This window comes from Crassostrea angulata, chromosome 10, assembly GCF_025612915.1.
Source record: "Crassostrea angulata isolate pt1a10 chromosome 10, ASM2561291v2, whole genome shotgun sequence".
NCBI lineage: Eukaryota > Metazoa > Mollusca > Bivalvia > Ostreida > Ostreidae > Magallana > Magallana angulata.
The window spans coordinates 17,335,592-17,355,494 of record NC_069120.1 but is presented as its reverse complement, the minus strand read 5'-3'; the positions used below and the strand labels follow the sequence as shown (position 1 = coordinate 17,355,494).

General features: G+C 36.9%; 3 protein-coding genes across 3 annotated transcripts; 2 read left to right on the top strand and 1 right to left on the bottom strand.

Moving 5' to 3' along the window:
* The first annotated feature begins 1,981 nt into the window (after positions 1 to 1,981).
* Positions 1,982 to 6,122, top strand: LOC128165042 (alpha-(1,3)-fucosyltransferase 10-like). The gene is made up of 6 exons (XM_052829239.1): positions 1,982 to 2,158; positions 2,460 to 2,505; positions 2,701 to 2,876; positions 3,126 to 3,535; positions 4,033 to 4,207; positions 4,496 to 6,122. The coding sequence occupies exons 1-6, from the start codon at positions 2,066 to 2,068 to the stop codon at positions 5,012 to 5,014; spliced, it is 1,419 nt and encodes a 472-aa protein (XP_052685199.1). The 5' UTR covers positions 1,982 to 2,065; the 3' UTR covers positions 5,015 to 6,122.
* A 226-nt stretch (positions 6,123 to 6,348) lies between these two features.
* On the top strand, positions 6,349 to 10,420 carry LOC128165043 (alpha-(1,3)-fucosyltransferase 10-like). The gene is made up of 6 exons (XM_052829240.1): positions 6,349 to 6,660; positions 6,773 to 6,815; positions 7,639 to 7,781; positions 7,933 to 8,342; positions 8,681 to 8,855; positions 9,469 to 10,420. The coding sequence occupies exons 1-6, from the start codon at positions 6,568 to 6,570 to the stop codon at positions 10,003 to 10,005; spliced, it is 1,401 nt and encodes a 466-aa protein (XP_052685200.1). The 5' UTR covers positions 6,349 to 6,567; the 3' UTR covers positions 10,006 to 10,420.
* Positions 10,421 to 12,561: 2,141 nt separating this feature from the next.
* Positions 12,562 to 19,002, bottom strand: LOC128165031 (uncharacterized). The gene has a single exon (XM_052829224.1). It carries the CDS (start codon positions 18,844 to 18,846, stop codon positions 13,216 to 13,218), a length of 5,631 nt encoding a protein of 1,876 aa, XP_052685184.1. The 5' UTR covers positions 18,847 to 19,002; the 3' UTR covers positions 12,562 to 13,215.
* Positions 19,003 to 19,903: the final 901 nt, after the last annotated feature.

Genomic DNA, 19,903 nt, shown 5'->3' with positions numbered 1-19,903 from the left:
CATTAATTTCAAAGTTCGTGTATTGTGTAGAGATAATTTTAAAATACAGGTATTAATAAATGGTACAGTCGTATGTAAGTAGCCATTCAGTTAGCAGAGGCGGATCCAGCAATTTGGAAAAGGGGGGGGGGGGGGGTCCAATTGATGATAATCAATACGTGCAAAATTCATTATTTTTCAACAAACAAGGCCTTTTGAACGTTTTCTATGCGTAAATTTAATTATCAGTTATCTCGTCAATATCTAATGCATTTCATACCTATTTTAATATCAGAGTGCACTGCATTTATTAAGCGTTTTGGGTTAGGTAAGGAAGATTTGCACAATTTCTAGCCTTAGTCTCCAGCCATGAGAACGTGCGTCTATGCTTAATAGAAAAAAACACTAAAAACAAAACAAAAAATGATTCAGACTTATTACGATTATTATTATTATTATTTATGTCTTTGATGTTTAAATTCTGAACTATTTATCGATTTTGATTTCTATTGATTGCCTTCTTAAATAAAGGTCTACATGATAGGATATGACAAAAAAAATGGGGAGACTTTATCTGCTGAATAGAGTGTACATGTGTAATACAATGGTACAAGCAACAGTCGTCCCAGGGAACTTGATGTGACCTCTGTAATTGGTGCGCAACATCACCCGGCACTAGTACGGATGCGATCATATTCAAGAAAGTTGTGAAAAGTTGTGCATTTACATAATGGTTTACATATAAACCCCTTACACGGTATTTTTGTAACGTAATTTCCGATTCTTGGGGGGGGGGGGGGGAAGGCTTCGTTTGTGAATCAGGTATGAAGGTAGCTAGCATTCCAGAAAAAAGCATAACCCGCATAAGAAATTCTTTAAATGAGCAATTTTAAAAGCATTTATTTGAGATAATTAAAGTATTTATGGTATAAATGGGAAAAATTGCCTTTAAATAGGCATTACAAGTTTTCCAAAAAAATCATATGTCCCAGAGAAAGGGGGGTTCCGACCCCCGGAACCCCCCCCCCCCCCCCCCCTCTGGATCCGCCGATGGTTAGTCACCTCTATCAGACATGATCAACTGCTAAAATTTATTACATACATAATTATCATAGGCGTCGGAACCGGGGGGGGGGGGGGCTAGGGGGGGCTTAGCCCCCCCCCCCCCCCCATTTTTTTTTTGCAAAGTTAGACCTAACCATTAAGCATTTAGCATAATAGAGGGTTCAGCCCCCCCCCCCCCCACTTTTTCTCGCAGGAAAGATTATTGTTCCTAAATTTACCTTGAAAGTTTGAGAAGTTGGATTCAGGGGCATACTAGCCCCCCCCCCCCCCCCCCCCCCACCACGGATTAAGATTTTCATGATTTTGGGAATTAGTTTTTTTTTTTCAATATTTCTGAGGATTAGTTTAGCCCCCCACTTTCAATTTGCTTCCGACGCCAGTGATTATTATTATCAAAATAGTTGTAATGTGATACATTATTGGTTTAATTATACTGCAAATGAACACAGCTAGGTCTCTGATTTTTGGAAGTTTATGCATGTGTGTGTATGTGTGGTGGGGGAGGTGGCCGGGGTTTGGGGGGTGGAGCATTTAAAAATTATGCATTTTTGTGTTTCAAATGTGCTGCAATAGACGTTAGATATTCCTAGAGTGTAATTTCTTCAGCGGATGAAGCGTACTGTACATGCATGTACATGTATGTATACCAAATAAGCCAGGATACATGTACATCCTAGCCTACACATGTTTTTATGAATTGGCTAACGCATCCGATGATAGCGCCGATTTGGCATAATTGCCGAGGGTTTAACTTTGAAATAAAATACAATTTTCTAAAATAAAATTGAATTAAATCATACTAAACTACACAGTTTAACGTTTTGTAGTAGACACATATTCAGACTTTTCCGATTACAACAGTTCACCGGCGATTTTGCCGTAACATTGCGTGTCGCCTGTTTTGGGTTCACACTTTACAAAGATCTATAAACTGGTTGCCGAAGTCGAGGTGAACCAGTCGCACAGCTGACGAATTTTGCACATCTTGTCAAGTTGGTTTTTTATGTGATACCCGTCAAACATGCTTATTAAGACGAAATTCAAACTTTTCATGTTGTTTACTGCATTTATGTTTATTGTTCTCTTCATTGCAATGATGCTTTTCGCTGGAGAGGTAAGTTATACTTAATAGTCTATTTTCACTTTGGAAACAGTATTACCATATTACATTTGAATTTCCTCCCTCGTATATATATTTAAAAAAGGTTATTATATTGTAAGTTCTGTAACACTAAAACCTCTTCTAATCAAAATGCATCTTCGCTTGCCAAGGAGTTCTGATCCGCACCGCTTCTAACGAGAAGCGGTGCGGATCAGAAACACTTGGCTAGCGAAGATGATCAAAATGTAGAATTGTCTTAGATTTTCAATTTATTTGTAATTTTACTTCCTCATTAATTTATGATGTGTTGCAGGACATCTACATTGACGACACCTACAATTACCAGTCACATCACGAAGGTAAAATTTGTTTTTTATTACTTATGGTTTAGCTCATGTTTAAATAAAGAAAGGCACAATGTTATGACCTTTAGATATTTTTATATTTACAATAAATGCTTTAATGGATGGAACATTACAAAAAGAAAATTAAAGAATGCTTTGGACAGATTGTGACAAAATCAATTGATTTCGACAACGCCTATTATATTGCAGATCCAGATGCAATAAATCCAGATGAGGAAAAGAAAAAGTCAGGGGAAAAAATAACAGAACCGTTAATACTGTGGTGGACACCATTTACAGGAGAACGTGGGAGATACAAAAAATGTGGAAATGTCAAGTGTTTCTTCACTGTTAACAGGCATTATATGAATAATCCACAAACTAAGGTACCTCAAATTGCAGCACAAATGATTTACTAGTTGAGATGCATGTAATACGTAATACTGAATTACATAAGATACATTCAGATAACAGAATTTCTATTCAGCAGACTGTGTTGCAAAAATGTTATGATTTATTTTCATTAAAGTTTATCCTGCCATGTTACATGGATTATTTTGGTTATTGGAAATTTCATCTCACAAGTCATTAAAGTGCCCATTTTTCAATGACGATGTATATTTTACTGTTTACAGGTGTTCATGTTTTATGGGACCGACTTCAAGTACTTTGATCTACCACTACCACGAAAACCTCATCATGAGTGGGCATTACTTCATGAAGAGTCTCCGAAAAACAATTATCTATTCTCCTTTGAAGAAGTTATGACATTATTTAATCACACTAGTACATTCAGGAGAGAATCGGACTACCCTATCACCACTCAGTATGTAGACAGTGCTGCCTGGCTATTCAGTTCCCACTATCTACTATCTGCCAAAGAGAAGACAATACAATCCAAAGCCGAGGGCCTGGCCCCAATGATCTACGCACACAGTGACTGTGGCACACCCTCTGACAGGGACGGTTATATTCATAAATTGATGAAGTACATTAACATAGACTCCTATGGATCATGTGAACATAATAAGAATTTGCCAGATCAGTAAGTGGACTAATTATTTGCACGAGTACCTGTTGTTATAATGCATGAATATTAACCATTAAATATCATGTAAGCAACCTGTGATTTCATCTGTAGTTCATTTCTGCATAAACTTTAAAAAAATATAAACAAATGTCTATGACATAAGAATTTTATTGAAACAAAAACAGATATGGTTTGCAAATTTCAGAAACAATGGTGTAATAATTTTGAAACCATTTACTAAACAGGTTTGGTTGCGGTTGTCACAAAAGTATACCTAGTTCAAAATTGGATTTTTATCCACACACAGCTAATGATTGCTACATTGTATCATAGCAAATATGAATTCGAAACATTATGTATTGTAGGTCAAACTTTATATGAAATATATCTGAAGACTCATTTATAAGCGTTCAAGAATCAATATCTGTTTATATATCAGGTCAGTTTTGGCATTTGAATTTTTTAATGTGTGAAATATATACTGATTTCATTTCATTATTCCTTTTCTTCAGTCTCAGAGATCCCTTGAAAGGCATGTTTCATGAGGATTTTTTCAAACTCATTGCGAAATATAAGTTTGCTGCTGCGATGGAGAATGGTATCTGTAATGACTATGTAACTGAAAAACTTTGGAGGCCACTGTTTGTTGGAACAATTCCCATTGTTATTGGATCACCTAGAATCAAGGTAAAACAGACATAATTAAATAGATGTGCACACAAAAAATTCCATTTTTCATAAAATCAAATTTTTTATTGTTTTAAGCTGCATCTAAAATGTGTTGCCAAAAAATAATCGAAAAGTATCTATTAGACAATTTGAAATGCATGAAGCGTGTAAATGAAATAGATATTTAACAGTTTATTAAAAAAAATCAATATTATGAACATACTACAGCTGTTTTGCACTTAAAACATTTTTTAATAATTGTACATGATGTTACCATTCACACTTGTATCAATTTCTATTGAACAGGATCTCCTCCCCTCCAATAAATCAGCTATCATTGTGGATGACTTTGATTCTATAGAAGAATTGGCCAACTATCTTAAATTTCTTGATGAAAATGACGAAGAATATGACAAATACTTTGAATGGAAGAGAAGTGGAATAACAAATAAGTTGTTATTAAGTCTTTTGAAAGACAGAGAGTGGTCCATCAATGACTATGTTTCCAATAATGCTATTAATTTTATCGATGGTTTTGAGTGTTTTGTTTGTAAAAGGATACATGAAAATATACAAAGGGAGAAAGAGGGGAAAAAAAAGTTAAAATTTCAGGCAACTATAGATCATTATGGTTGCCCAGCTCCTGCAAAGTTTGATGATAAAGGAAAGAGAACTTTATATAATGATGACTGGGATTATGAGTACAATCACAGTAAATATTATGCCAAAGCTCTTAGACATCACTTAGATTCTAATAAAACAGTAGATCGTGGTAGTGTAGCATCAACTGCAAACCGATTCCGAGCAGCGGGAGATCTAAGATGACAATTAAAGTAATGTAGGCGATTAAATTTTTTTTTTGCATTTATAGTTTGAAATTTTTGAACCTCGATTTACTGACTAGGTTTTTTTATACATATATTTTCTCACTTATTAGAAAACTTTAACATACATCTACATTTATATCAATCCATATCTACATTGTTAGCATATATATACATGTATATAGATGTATATGTGGGATATAAAATGGGTGTTGGAAAAGAGTGTCATATGCAATTGGTCTGAAGAGGAGTAACTGTGCAATATTATTTTTTTTTATTTGTAAACACTGAAAATGACGTTGGATTGCAATATTTGGGGTCTATTTTCTATCGATGGATTAAATAAGTTTTTTTTTTCAAAGGGTTGGGGGTTGTAAATATAAATATTTTGGGTGCTAACATCTATATTTAGAAGGGTGCCCTTTCATAACTTTAGTCAATTTTGCTTACCTTTATGTAGAGATATAATTATCTTTTGTTCTGACAATGGTAAACAGTCACTTGTCAGAAAACTTAGAAGACTCTTTCAGAGGGCTTTATCACTTAATGTTGTTTCAATATAAAATCACCCTTCGTATCTATGATTTTTTTTGGCTTGTATTATTTTAGATTTAATGTTTCATCTTTTACTGTTTTATGTATAATTATCATACAAATTCAAATGTTGATTTTATGAGAATCGCATTGTTTTAGCCATTATAAATGGATTTTTTTTAGGTTATTTATCCGTTATCATAATTTTTCTAAATCATTACTATCCACTTATATTTTTTTTATGTCTAAAGTTGGTATATCCATTTCTTGATATAAAAAAGGAGTTGACCAATAAATGATTTTTACAATTTTTAATCTGATTTTTATGATCTCGACTTGTGTAATCTGATTTTGTTTAAGATATTTACACGTATGGTGTATTAATGGGCATATTCATGTCAGAGGTTTCAAATTACGTGTAGAATCAATGCTGTAGTATTTGCGTATTTTACAAATATTGATGCTGTCGTTCAACTGTCTTCCTAATTTTTATTACTATTGATTATGGTTATTTTTAAAATGTTAATCATATTGTTGCCCATTTATAATGATTATGAAAATAAATGTGTTAATAATAAGAAAAGGTTTTATTTTGAATAGCTTTGAGAAAGCTGGAAATTCGTCTCAGCTAAATACAGTGTTTATCAAGCAGTTGTCTCTCTTTGCTAGAGGTTAGGAGAGGTTATTTTCCAATTAGGCAATACACCTAAAAGTTAGAAAGAACATGTGACGACCTTGTCTGGAAATTGAACACTCCCCAGAAACTATAATCAAATTGAATTTATAAGTAAATAGATAATACATGTATCAAGTTATTGATGTATTACTTTTTGAGAACTTGTACAGTTTGAGAAGTCTTGTACAGAATGTTTAACATGGCGTGGTGCTTATCAAGTCGACAACACGACAGTCCTATCTCGATACATCTTTGACCCTGGACTCATTTCTTTTGGACAGAAGATACTCTAAATTTTATGACATATAAATCATAAATTTTAGTATTATGTTTATGTTTGGAAAATGAGAATTGAGCGCGCTTTCAGATGTTTTTCACTCTGTTTCTTCATACTGTTTGTCGCATTACTGATTCTCTTGTTTGTTCTGGGAAATGAAGTAAGTAAATATATATGTAAAACATTCCAAAATCTATTTTGAAAATGAAATATAAATATAACATAAAAATAAATCATTTTTCAATTATTTGAGGTCTATATTTTTTATGTAGGAGCCTCGAATTTGGACAGACATGGATGATAAAACTTCCCAAGGTTAGATATGAAGTGATAAGCCATATACATGTGTCTCTCTGTGAGAGTGCATGTTATCAAAACTAGTACCGTTTGACTATGTTTACTAGTTCACTTACATGTATATAATGCGCGGATCCGGTTCCGACGGTTATATGAGTTTGCCAGGGGGCCAGGTGGGGGGTCCGAGGCATATTTTTTCATTATTTTATAATGTACACGGCCGGTTGTGTCTTTCGTGAATTTCACGTGAAATCGTTCATGTGAAATTTCATGCGAGGCACACATGCCTGTATAATTTTGAAAAATTTGAATTTTGCAGGGTGGGTTGGGGTTGGGGGTTGGTACCCATGACACCCCCCCCCCCCCCCCGGATCCGTGCATCTATATGTACATGAACTGTGGTGACTTGGCGTATGTTTCTTTTTAAACGACTGATTGCATTAGCCACAAATGCCTGATTGTATTGTCTTCTAGAATCACTATCTACCGCCAAAAGTTAGATGGGTGTGAATGCATTTATAACTAAAGAAACTGTCGATTTTCAGTATTTTTAGCGTTTTACGTTTATTTTACGAAGGCTGCAAATCAAGAAGTTCTACGTGTTGATTATATTCTGAGTAATATATTATTTAAAGAGAACTGCAAAGTATTGCTAACATAAATATCAAGCATTGGAGGATGAATTTCAAAATTTAGTACATAGATTTGCAATATTTTTGATCAAAGCATCTTCGTTAGCCAAGGGTGACGACCCGCTCCTATATATTGTGATTTACTTTTAAAAATCAAAGGAATAATGTATATGTTAGAGCTGACACTAGTTTCACTCTTGACCATGCAGATTCACAACGACCGGAAATCAGGGAGCCAATCATACTGTGGTGGACGGACGGCGACGATCAACTAAACGAGTACTTAGACTGTGGTGACGTCAGATGTTTTGTCACCGGAAATAGGAATCTCACCAATGATCCTCAAACAAAGGTCCCTTATAGAACTTCGCGAATATGGCATTGATAATCATTATAGGAAAGACAAATTCTCAAATTTTTGTAAACGTATATTTCATATCAATTTATCATGATACTTGAATTGATAGTAATCAGTGTCTTCCATTTGCTATCTTCATTTACAGGTGTTCATGTTTTACGGAACGACATTTAAGTACTACGACCTGCCTTTACCCAGAAAACCCCACCATGAATGGGCCCTGGTCCACGAGGAATCCCCTATGAACAACTTTCTCTTTTCGTTTGAGGAGGTCATGACCTTGTTCAATCATACCAGTACATTCAGAAGGGAATCGGATTACCCTCTCGCCACTCAGTTCCTGAAAAGCGGCGAATGGCTCGCCAGCACAAAGCATCTACTCTCTGCGAAAGAGAAAAGCATCCAATCCGAGCGCTTGAAGTTAGCCCCGGTGATATTTGTGAACACAGACTGCGGTACTGGTTCTGACAGAGACGGTTATGTACAACTTCTGATGAAGTACGTTCAAGTCGATTCGTATGGACTGTGTCTACACAACAGAGATTTACCTCAGAGGTAAATGAAGATTTTTTTTTGGATTGAACCAATCATTAATGATATTTTTATTATTATTAAGATAGTAAATTATGGTCTTGGAATTTCAAGAGACGAAAAGTACCATCCTGTTTCTTGTATGTTTCTTTCACTCACAAAAATGAAAGGTGCTTAAAGGTGGAAACTTTTTCTATTGCCTAAAATTTTGCAATACATAGTACCGACTTTTCAATGCACCACGATTTATAGTATTGAACCAAAATCGAACCGAATCTAGCAAACCCAGAATCGTTCCAAATTCATAATCATATGAACTGTTTACGGTAGTCTTAAAACTCAAATTAACATTTGTCCTAAAGCTTACGAGATCCATTGGAAAACATGCTAGACGACGAATTCTTCCAGCTTATCGCAAAATACAAGTTTGCCATCGCAATTGAGAACGCTATCTGTGAGGATTATGTGACGGAGAAACTGTGGAGACCACTACATGTCGGGACCATCCCTATCGTGCTAGGCTCGCCCAGAATAAAGGTTAGTCACTTTTACTTTCTCTTTACGATAAATTCGTTAAGTTTTTAAAAGAAAGATGTAAATATAAAGAATAAAATAGTTTCTTTGATTATTAATGCGAGTTATGAATGTAGTGATCATTGCCAAAAAAAAAAAAAAAAACCCCAAAAACCCACATATAACACGCGGGTTATGTTTCTTTTCTGCAATGTCGCTACCTTTTTTCCCGCATGAATCCCCAACGAAGTATGCTGTTGTTTGAGAGAATTTCTCAAAGTTCATAGCGAAGTCAAATTTTTGATTTGTAGCTTAAAAACCGTAAACAAAAAAGAATACTAGTATTTGATTGACGAAGATCTTTTGATTAGACAATGAAGTAGTAGGTTATGTTCTAAGCAAGATAGATTTATATAAAGTAAAATTTTAGCGATTAAAAAAGTGCCTAGTCGTTTCGCTCCCTCCGCCTCATTCTTAATTGCTAAAATTTTACTTCATGTAATCTAACTACATGTATTACATAGAAAATTCTTTTATTAATTGTACCTCTTAGAAAAGCTTTCTGTGAAATCGAATACTAGACAGTAATGATGTTAATTTTAGTTTCACCCTTTAACTTCTGTTGCTTCATCTCTAGGACTTGCTTCCGTCCAATAAATCCGCCATTGTTGTGGACGATTATGACTCTGTAGAAGATATCGCTAGATACATCAACTATCTTGACACAAACGACGAGGAATACGACCAATATTTCAACTGGAAGAAGACTGGAATAACTAATGACTATCTGCTGAAACTTTTGGCAGCAAGAGACTGGGAAGTCGATTATGGGCCTGATGTGAAAGGCAAAGATTTTTTCGAGGGTTTTGAGTGTTTTGTATGCCGAAGAGTTCATGAAAATATAAGAAGAGAGAAAGATGGAAAAGATCCATTGAGATTTCAAGCTGCACTAAACCACTATGGATGTCCAGCTCCAGTGAAGGTTAACGATAAAGGACAAAGAACATTGGAAAACGATATTTTTATGGAATCATTTACCAAACACATGTATCTGGCAAAGGCCCTTCAATATCATTTAGATAAAAACTTGCTAGTTGATGAAGAGAGTATTCAACAAACAGCAGACAAAATATCAAAAAACACTGGGAAGCTTGCAACACAAGAGACAAAGTAGAGTTTAAAACCAAGTTACCAATATTTTACATCCTATTTTGTTGGTATTTCATCAATATAAATGGGTTTCATTAATTTGCATTTCTTTAAAAAAAACTCTATTTGTATCTGCGATATTAAGCTGGAGGTTAATTCTTCAGCCTTAAGATGTACCTGTAAGTTGATGGTAAATGTACACTTACTATATATTTGGATAAAATGTTAAACAAATATCACGAAGTACACGGTAAAACTTTCACATTCCTAAAATTAACAAATTATTCATACAAATATTTAAATAACTTCTTTTGAGGCGTAAATACATGCTATGACGTAGCTATCATGACGAGAAAAACTCTGTAAACCGCTGCTGATTCGTATTTGTATGCAATATTAGATAGGTATCTTTATACCCGTATGAACCATCAAAGAAATCCTTCGTTTGTTTGATTAAATATATTCTAAACTTCGAATGGAGAGAACGTGTTCTGGGTCATCCATATGCATGTTGATTTTAACATAAGAAAGGGAAAATATCACTCTACTTTCAGTTATTAAACCGTGAAGCCAGTTATGCCAGTGCCAAAATGGCATTTTAGCAGCCGTCTAAGAAGCAGTTTCAAATGAAAATGATATCTGCCAAGACTGCCGTAAGAAAGAACATTGCCTGTACAGTATACTGTATTATTACTTCTTTAGGGTATCTGACACCTGAGGGGTATAAACCTTATCTTTAATCAAAGTACTGAAGAACTGACGGGAGTTGATTTTTTTTATGTTTATTTATTTTAAAATCGATGAATGTTGTTTTGCATGACAAGTACATGTATGTACGTAGTTTCTAATTTGAATTACGCATATTTTTATAATATGAATTTTTAAACTTGTTCGACTAGAATGTCGAGAAACCTCCATATGAATCATGTTAAATAATATTTAAAGATAAAATTAATTCAATCATACTATGTAATAGAAATATTTCTCGAAAATTGTATGGATCCAAGCAATATTGAACTCTAGTCTCGTTCAACCAAACGCTCGGCTGACACCGTAAATCTCCGACAAGGATTTACGGAGACAGCCGAGCGTCGAGTTGAACGAGACTATATTGAACTCTGGCGTAGGAATACATACGACTACAAAAAATATTTAAATTGTTCGTACCATTTTAAATCTGACTATTTTTAAGGTATTTGTAAATAAGTTTCCTTGAAAAACAATGCTTTAGCATACATTACATCGAATTCATCAATTATTTTCAAGAACTAAGTCTTGTCAGGAGCAATGATTTGTGCTGAGGTCGAAACACTGTTTCCCTTTCGGTTTGTCCGAGTGACTGCATAGGAGAGTTGATTAAAAATCAACTCCCCAAAAATTAAAATCCCTTATGAAATGATAATTTCTATTGAAGAAACAGGTTTCTTGCAAGATGAATAAAAATTACTAGAAATTGTCGGATTTTCTTATTCAATTCCTATCGGCGGTTTTTTCTCCTATAGGATATTGCATTGCTCTTAGGATTTAAATTTTTAACAGTAAATATGTCACTAAAATACATGTGTTTAAGTAGCCTCTATGTAATGCTTATCATATGGGATACTAGTTGTTGATTTAAACAAAAAAAAACCTGCTCAATACAGGCACGTAGCATCGTTTTTGAAAGTGGGGGGGGGGGGGCCAGACCCATCCAAAAAATCTTGACAAGCAAAAAAAAAAAAAAAAAAAAAGAGAAAGGAAATTTAAAGTTTCCCAAAATCTTCAAAATCCTAATCCGTGGGGGGGGGGGGGGGACTCAACTATACTTCCCAAAAATCTTCCCTACCAAAATTGTTTTCCCTCCAAATCATGAAATTCCTAATCCGGGGGGGGGGGGGGTTCAATTTGACTGCTCATTTCTTCATTTTCATCTCAATTTTTTACTAACTTCCAAAAAAGTGGGGGGGGGGGGGGGGGCAACTCCATTATAATTCATTTTTTATATGTAAATTTTAAAAAATTTGTTGCTCCGAAAAATTCAGGCCCCCCCCCCCCCTGGCCCCCCCCCCCCCCCGATGCTACGTGCCTGCAATAGACGAGTGCAAAATTGCTTAAGTATGGGCTGTTTATACGCAAACCCTCAAAACTCAGAATCTCATGAACGCGCACAAAGTGTTTCTTGCTCTCTAAAATACAACTGAAAATTAAAAAATTATATACATGTATCATACGGATCCCATTGATTAAAGTTACGAATATTATCAAGATGTTTTGTAATAGTTTATGGTGAACGTTAACGTTACTTTTCCTTTTTTTAAGTATATGATTATACATCGTGAAGCAGTGTACATTTGACGGACGATTTTATTGTTTTCTCGTCTAGAACAACGTCTAGATATCCCCAGGTCAGTCAGAACAAATGAGAACCCCAGTTCCATTTCAAAAAGCCCTTAAGCTTTCTTATACATTCAAGTACACCAATTTCATATCTTTGTAACCATTAAACGATTGTAGAGTTTTTTCTCTTTTGTCAAACAAGTGAATGAATAAAACATTGAATGCTAGCTAAGTTAACCATGGAAGGCAATGTTACAATCTTCTAAGCTTTATTGATAAAGCGTGTGCCAACATATGGTAAAAGGCTGTAACAAAAAATAGAACACAAATAAAGACAGCATTACAATACCATGTCATACAATACACACACAGTCACATGCATTTATATTCTAGCAAGCTATCTTTAAGAGTTAATAGAGAGAAATTACATATTCAGAAAACTTAATAAATTCAAGATCTATCAATAAACCAGAAACTTTTAAAACAAATTGTTGATACTAAATATACAGAAATAGCACATTTAAAAATGGCCGCCAAAGTATCGATTAAAATATTAAACCGTGTTCGATTAAAAAGAGTTGATTTACACATAAAAAGCAATCTAAGAAACAGGGATATTCATAACTATGAGTTTATATAATCAGTCTTACATTTTGAGCAGGCTAGGATAGCAAAATCAAGAAAACGAAGGTGGAGCACCTCGTGTATTTCGACTAGGTAAAACGTTGGATCAACGAAAACATTGAAGAGTTCCAAAATACAAAAACATTAGATAACTCGTACAACAAAGATAAAAAAGGGGCATAACTCTTGTTTGATTACAGCACACTCCCCGTCTGGTATCTTACTGATACCACTATTACATTTAGTAAAGAAAAATAATACAATAAACAATCGATGACAAGGTTCGACTAGACTATTACTCTAACAACACGACAAGTTCTTGCACTGGTCTGGTATAGAAGGTAGGTTTCCCGTCACGGATGGTTCTAACCTCAACTTTCCGGACTAAGTCATCTTCACTCTTAAAAACTCTCGAGACAATGCCGACTGGCCAATTGTTCCGATGCTCCGAAGAATCTCGAATAAGTACAACATCATCAGGATTCAGGTTGCGATGTTCATGCTTCCATTTACGGCGGGTTTGTAGAATGCTCAGGTATTCCCTCCTCCAATGACGCCAAAAGATATCAGCGAGCACCTGCACATGCTTCCATTGCGCTCGATAGATGTCTGGAAGATTCAAGGAATCGGACACAACAGGTAAGAAATCCACTTTTCCTGTCAGAAGCATGGACGGACTAAGAATCATGGGCATCTCTGGGTCTGTCGATATTGGAACAATTGGGCGCGAATTAATAATGGCGCAGACTTCACATAAAAAGGTAGCAAGAGTTTCATGTGTGAGGGGTTTGGATCTGGATTCAAGTAGCATAGAGTCTAAAATCTTTCTGGTCATCCCTATCATTCTTTCCCAGATGCCTCCCATATGTGAAGCATGAGGAACATTGAATATCCAAGTAATTCCAGAGTTGCGCAAGAATTCTTGAACGGGTCCTTCCTCTACCTTTACTGTATTCATCTTCATTTCTTCAGCTGCTCCGATAAAATTGGAGCCTCTATCAGAGTGTATAAACTTCACAGGGCCACGGATTGCCAAGAAACGACGGAAGGCGTTTATAAATGAAGAACTTGACATCTCCTCTACAATTTCTATATGCACTGCCCTACAAAATAGGCATGTAAAGATGATTCCCCATCTTTTGCTGTTAGCGGCACCTCCTCGAGTTTTGCGTGTAGCCACCTGCCAGGGTCCAAAGGCATCAATGCCGACTGATGTAAAGGGGGGTCCTGGGGTTATCCTGTCTGTAGGAACATCAGCCATTTTCTGAGTTTCTAAACTGCGTCTTAGTTTACGACAAGTCACACACTTGTGTATGAGAGAAGAAATCAATCGTTTGGCGCCAATGAGCCAATATCCTCCTGTGCGCAGAGCTCCTTCCGTAATAAGTCTTCCTTGATGCTTGGTTTGTTCATGAAAGTGACGAATAAGTAAGGTGGAAATGTGGCTAGCTTTAGGTAGGATAATAGGGTTGACTTCTCTTGCAGGTATTTGTCCGGCTGCTCGATTGATCCTGCCTCCAACACGAAGTAGCCCATTCTCATCAAGATAGGGTGAAAGTGTCGCAATACTGCTGTTCTTTGCCAGAGGTTTATCATTGGCCAGGCATTTAATGTCTGTAGTAAAGTGTTCTTGCTGAGTTTCCTTCAGAATGAGAATCTCAGCTTTTCTGAGGGCATCACACTGGCTAATGGGTTTGGTGTCATGATATCCATCGCGTCGATTCCAAACTATGCGTTGAAGAGATGCGATTGCGGAAACCAGAGACTTCCAGCTAGAAAAACGCTCAAAGCGCTTTGTTCCGAGACAAGCAGGCACCGGGGAAAGATGGTTGGTGGTGATCTTTGTCATCAGTGGCCTAACTTCCGCATCATAATCAGGTTCAATGAGTGGAAAATACTCCGAGGTACCAGTGCATTCTGATGTACTTGTATTGCTTAACCACTGTGGGCCAATTATCCAAGGAAGCTGCATGATATCAATGACTGAAGTGATACATCTGGTGCAGGAATCGGCAGGATTCTTGTCTGTAGGAACATACTTCCATTGATCAGCAGTGGAGATTTTCAGAATGCGGTCCACTCTATTACTCACATACGTATAAAAACGACGAGTACGATTGCTGATATATCCCAGCACAACTTTGCTGTCTGTGTAATAATGCATAGAGTCCAATGAGATGTCTAGCTGTATGGATATTATTTCTGCAAGTTCTGTTGCCAGAACAGCTCCACAGAGCTCTAAGCGTGGAATAGTGTGACCTCTAGGTGGGGCTAGCTTGCCCTTGCCCATCAAGAACCTAACGCTGTTGCGGCCTTGGTCATCTTCCACTTTAATATATGCTGATGCTCCAATAGCTTTTTCAGATGCGTCGCAAAATATATGAACTTCAGCAGTCTTGGCTAGGCTCACAGACATGTGCGATAACATCCGTGGTATGGCGACTTCTTTTAAGCTCTGAAGTGAAGACTGCCACTCTGTCCACTTCTGAAGGTAGCTGGAGGGTAAGGGTTCATCCCAGTCTACACCAGGGGGTGTTGCATCTCGAAGGAGGATCTTTCCACTTATAGTAATGGGTGTTATAAATCCTATGGGGTCAAATAAACTATTCACCGTTGACAATAGACCACGTCGAGTGAATGGCTTTTCCTTCACTGGCACTGTAAATCTAAATGTGTCATCTTTCAGGTTCCAACAGAGACCAAGGCTTCTATGGACCAAATCGTCGTCGTCAAACTCCTTGAGTTGTTCACCATGGTCACTTGGATCAAATGCTTCCATCACTGCCAGTTTATTAGAGGTAATTTTGTGTAGTCTTAATCTACCTTCTGACTTCATGATGGACTGGGTGCGTTTCATGAGGTCGATAGCGCTGGCTTCATCAGGCAAGGAAATGAGTCCGTCGTCAACATAAAAGTTACGATTCACAAAGTCCTTCAAATCTTCATCAGCATTCTCTACTGTCTTGCGGATTCCGTAAGTTGCTATGGCAGGCGATGGACTATTGCCAAATACGTGTGCACGCATTCTGTATTCAACAAGGATGTCGTCAGGATCATTCTCTCTGTACCAATAAAAACGTAGGAAGTCCCGATGGTCCTCATCCACCCGAAAACGATAGAACATTTGTTCAATGTCCGCAGTAATTGCCACTTCATCCTTCCTGAAGCGAAGTAGGATTCCTAATAGGCTGTTAACCATGTCTGGACCAGACATAAGAAGGCTGTTGAGTGAGATACCTTCATGAACAGCAGATGAATCAAAAACACCTCTAATTTGTTCTGGCTTTCTCGGGTGGCGAACTCCAAATAACGGTAGATACCAACAAACTGCATTTGAAGACGAAGGAGCCACTTCTGCTGCTCCACTGTCCAGTACTTTACGCATGAATGTCACAAACTGTTCTTTCTTAACATGATCTCTTTGCAAGTTTGTATGAAGTATTTGGGCTCGGTGAAATGCTTGTGGTTTGTTGTTGGGTAAGTATTCAGGAAGTTGTCTAAAGGGCAGAGGGGCTGTCCAATAACCTTCCTCGTCCTTCTTGAAAGTTTTGTCCATAAGCTTTAGGAACAAACGATCCTCAACTGATAAACCAACTTGGTCATCGTCAGGCGTCTTTGTGAATACATTATCACCCCGAAAGTCACGAGCACAAACTAAACTGTTAGAAGTTGAAATCTGTTCTTTGATATGCAAATGATTTGGACAAAGTTCATTGCATGTCACTCTACCGTCATTCAAAACTGAGACTTTCTTCACGTTAAGGGACGTTCTCTGATGAATCCTCCCAAGACAGACTTCGCCAATAATGGCCCAACCAAGAACGAGTTTCTGTGCGAACGGTGCTCCTCGGGGTCCAAGGATTTGCTCTTCAACATGATGGGCTTCCAGTAGATCTCTGCCAATCAGTAAGTGAACTTTTGAGTCTGGATCAAACTCAGGAATCTTAGATGTGATAACACTAAGATGATGATAGGATTCTGCAATCTCCGGTGTTGGGATTTCAGATAAATCGTTAGGTATGTCCTCGCATTCGAGAGTAGATGGAAGGTCTAAAGTAACGTTCTTGTCAATAGATCGCACTTTGAGTCCGAGAACATTTCTGCCATACATAGCTGTCTTTCCTGAACATGTAGTTAGGGTGAATTTGGTAGGTACACTAGAGATATTCAGGATATCTAACAGTTCGGGTGAAGCAAGTGTCTGATTGCACTGATCGTCCACGATCACATAAATACGGTGCACATTGTTCGGGTTGTTTTCATGAAACACATCCACAAGAAAGGTTTTGCTGCAAGATTTTCCTTGGAATCTGTCCCCGCAGAAAGTCGTACACTTTGATGTCACAGTACTACTTGTCGAAACCTTGGACGTTGAAGGTAAGTTTGCTTGGCCAGGTCCAGAGGAGTGTGGTTGTGTAAAGGAGTTGCGAATTCCCTCCCCGCCATGAATGCTTGGGCTCCAAGATGAAACTTTATCCACATGTAGTGCTGTGGCGTGGTTGGAATACCCGCAGATTTTGCACTGAATTCTCACTTGACAGTCCTTAGGTAAGTGTTGGGTTGACAAACAACATCTTGTGCAAATGTTTCTGCTTTGTAAAAAGTTTTTTCTCTCAGTAAGTGGCTTTGCACGAAAACCATAACAGTCATGTATGCTGTGATCAGCCTTGTGATAAGGACACCGGTTCGGATCAACTCGTCCAGGGTCAGTCACCTCTGATTTACGACTTTGCACCATAGGAGTACGTACGGGTCTGTTCTTATTAGCAGGAACTGCTGGTCTGCTATACGCAAATGCAGGGTCATTTCTTATAGCACACATTTCCTTGAGAAAAGTAACAAAAAAGGAAAAGGGTGGAAATGGGACTTGATTTGTTCTTTTGTGGGCAGATGCTCTAGTGATCCACTTTTCTTGGAGGCTGTAAGGTAACTTGCTGATAATGGGGTTCACTCCTGAAGATGAATCATAGTAGGCTAAGCTTGTGGCAAACTGGGGGTTTGTTTTCAACGATTCAATCTTGATTAAAATGTTCAGTAGGTCGTATAGTCTACTATTTTCACTCGAACCTATTTGTCGAAAGTTCTCTAATTGTGAACGCAGCGAAGACTCAATCAGTTCAGGTCTACCATACATCTCGTCTAATCGTTCCCATATCAGTTTGACAGCACGGTCGGCATCACCAGGGTTGGCATTACGGATGCTGGAAGCCACTTCCTTCGACCTTCCTGAGAGACGGTTTACGAGCAATTCAAGCTCTTCAAATTTTGACACTTTTATTTCAGCCACAATGCTTTGAAATGAAGATTTCCAAGAATTGTACGATTCAACTTTATCGTCGAAATTAGAGAATCTTTCTGGAACAAGCTGTTTTCGCATGAGGAATAATGTCAACTCTGACAAATGTGAGTCCGCAGATGACATCTGGGTTTGAGGGTTCTGTATTTCAACTGTATTTGACGGAGGATCAACAGGAAAATGAGCTGCACTATTGTCTGCAAAATGTTGTCGCTGGATATAAGACGGGCGATAAGGTGTGGGAATTGGAACACTTTCGGCAGGAATCGGAGTACGAAGGTCTGCATCTTCACGTTCAATGTCATTATCATGTGAGTTCAAGTTTTCAACGTATCTTCTAGTTCGGTCCTTTCTATTGTCTGTTGTAACAGATAACGACACATCATCCTCTTCGTCCTCTTCATCCATCATCACAGCACTTTCTTGTTTGAGTAGATTCAGATTTATCTCTACTTCTTGTTTCTTTCTTGCTGCTTCCGCTTTGTGGGTAATTTCTTCCTGTTCTAATTTCAGCTTTTCTTTCTGAAGTTCTGCTTCCTTCTTCAGGTATTCTAATTTCTGCTCTCCTCTTCTTCTTCTTTCTGAACTTGAAGTCGTAGAAATATGTGATGCATTTTCCACCAGGTCCATTCTTAAATTCTTTATTTCTTCTAAAGCGTTTTCTACAAGTTGTGACGCTCTTGTATAATATGCTTTCAGTTTCTCTTCTTCTTTTCTTGCAAGTTCATTATTAACTCTGCGTAAACATTCTCCATACACATTGACTCTTTCTGTATATTCCTCAAACACAACACGAATATCATTGTCAAGTTTTCGTAAAGATTTCACATCTTTCTCACTATCTTGTATACTAAGAATAGAATCTTCAACAGAATTCCAGGCTCTGTCTATAAGTTTTCCATTTTCCTTACACAATGTTTCAAAGTTCTCTAAACCTTTCTCTGTAAACTTAATTTCACGTTTAACTTCTCTTTCTTCTTTGTCTGCTGACTTATCTTCTTGTTTATCTGCTGACATTTTTTCAAGCTGACTGTATCACACTGTGTACTGTATGGGGTAATGTGAGTTTCAATGGATCCATAAACCTGGTAAATCCTTTTACTGTGCTGTTAGAAGAACAGCTAAGTTAACCATGGAAGGCAATGTTACAATCTTCTAAGCTTTATTGATAAAGCGTGTGCCAACATATGGTAAAAGGCTGTAACAAAAAATAGAACACAAATAAAGACAGCATTACAATACCATGTCATACAATACACACACAGTCACATGCATTTATATTCTAGCAAGCTATCTTTAAGAGTTAATAGAGAGAAATTACATATTCAGAAAACTTAATAAATTCAAGATCTATCAATAAACCAGAAACTTTTAAAACAAATTGTTGATACTAAATATACAGAAATAGCACATTTAAAAATGGCCGCCAAAGTATCGATTAAAATATTAAACCGTGTTCGATTAAAAAGAGTTGATTTACACATAAAAAGCAATCTAAGAAACAGGGATATTCATAACTATGAGTTTATATAATCAGTCTTACATTTTGAGCAGGCTAGGATAGCAAAATCAAGAAAACGAAGGTGGAGCACCTCGTGTATTTCGACTAGGTAAAACGTTGGATCAACGAAAACATTGAAGAGTTCCAAAATACAAAAACATTAGATAACTCGTACAACAAAGATAA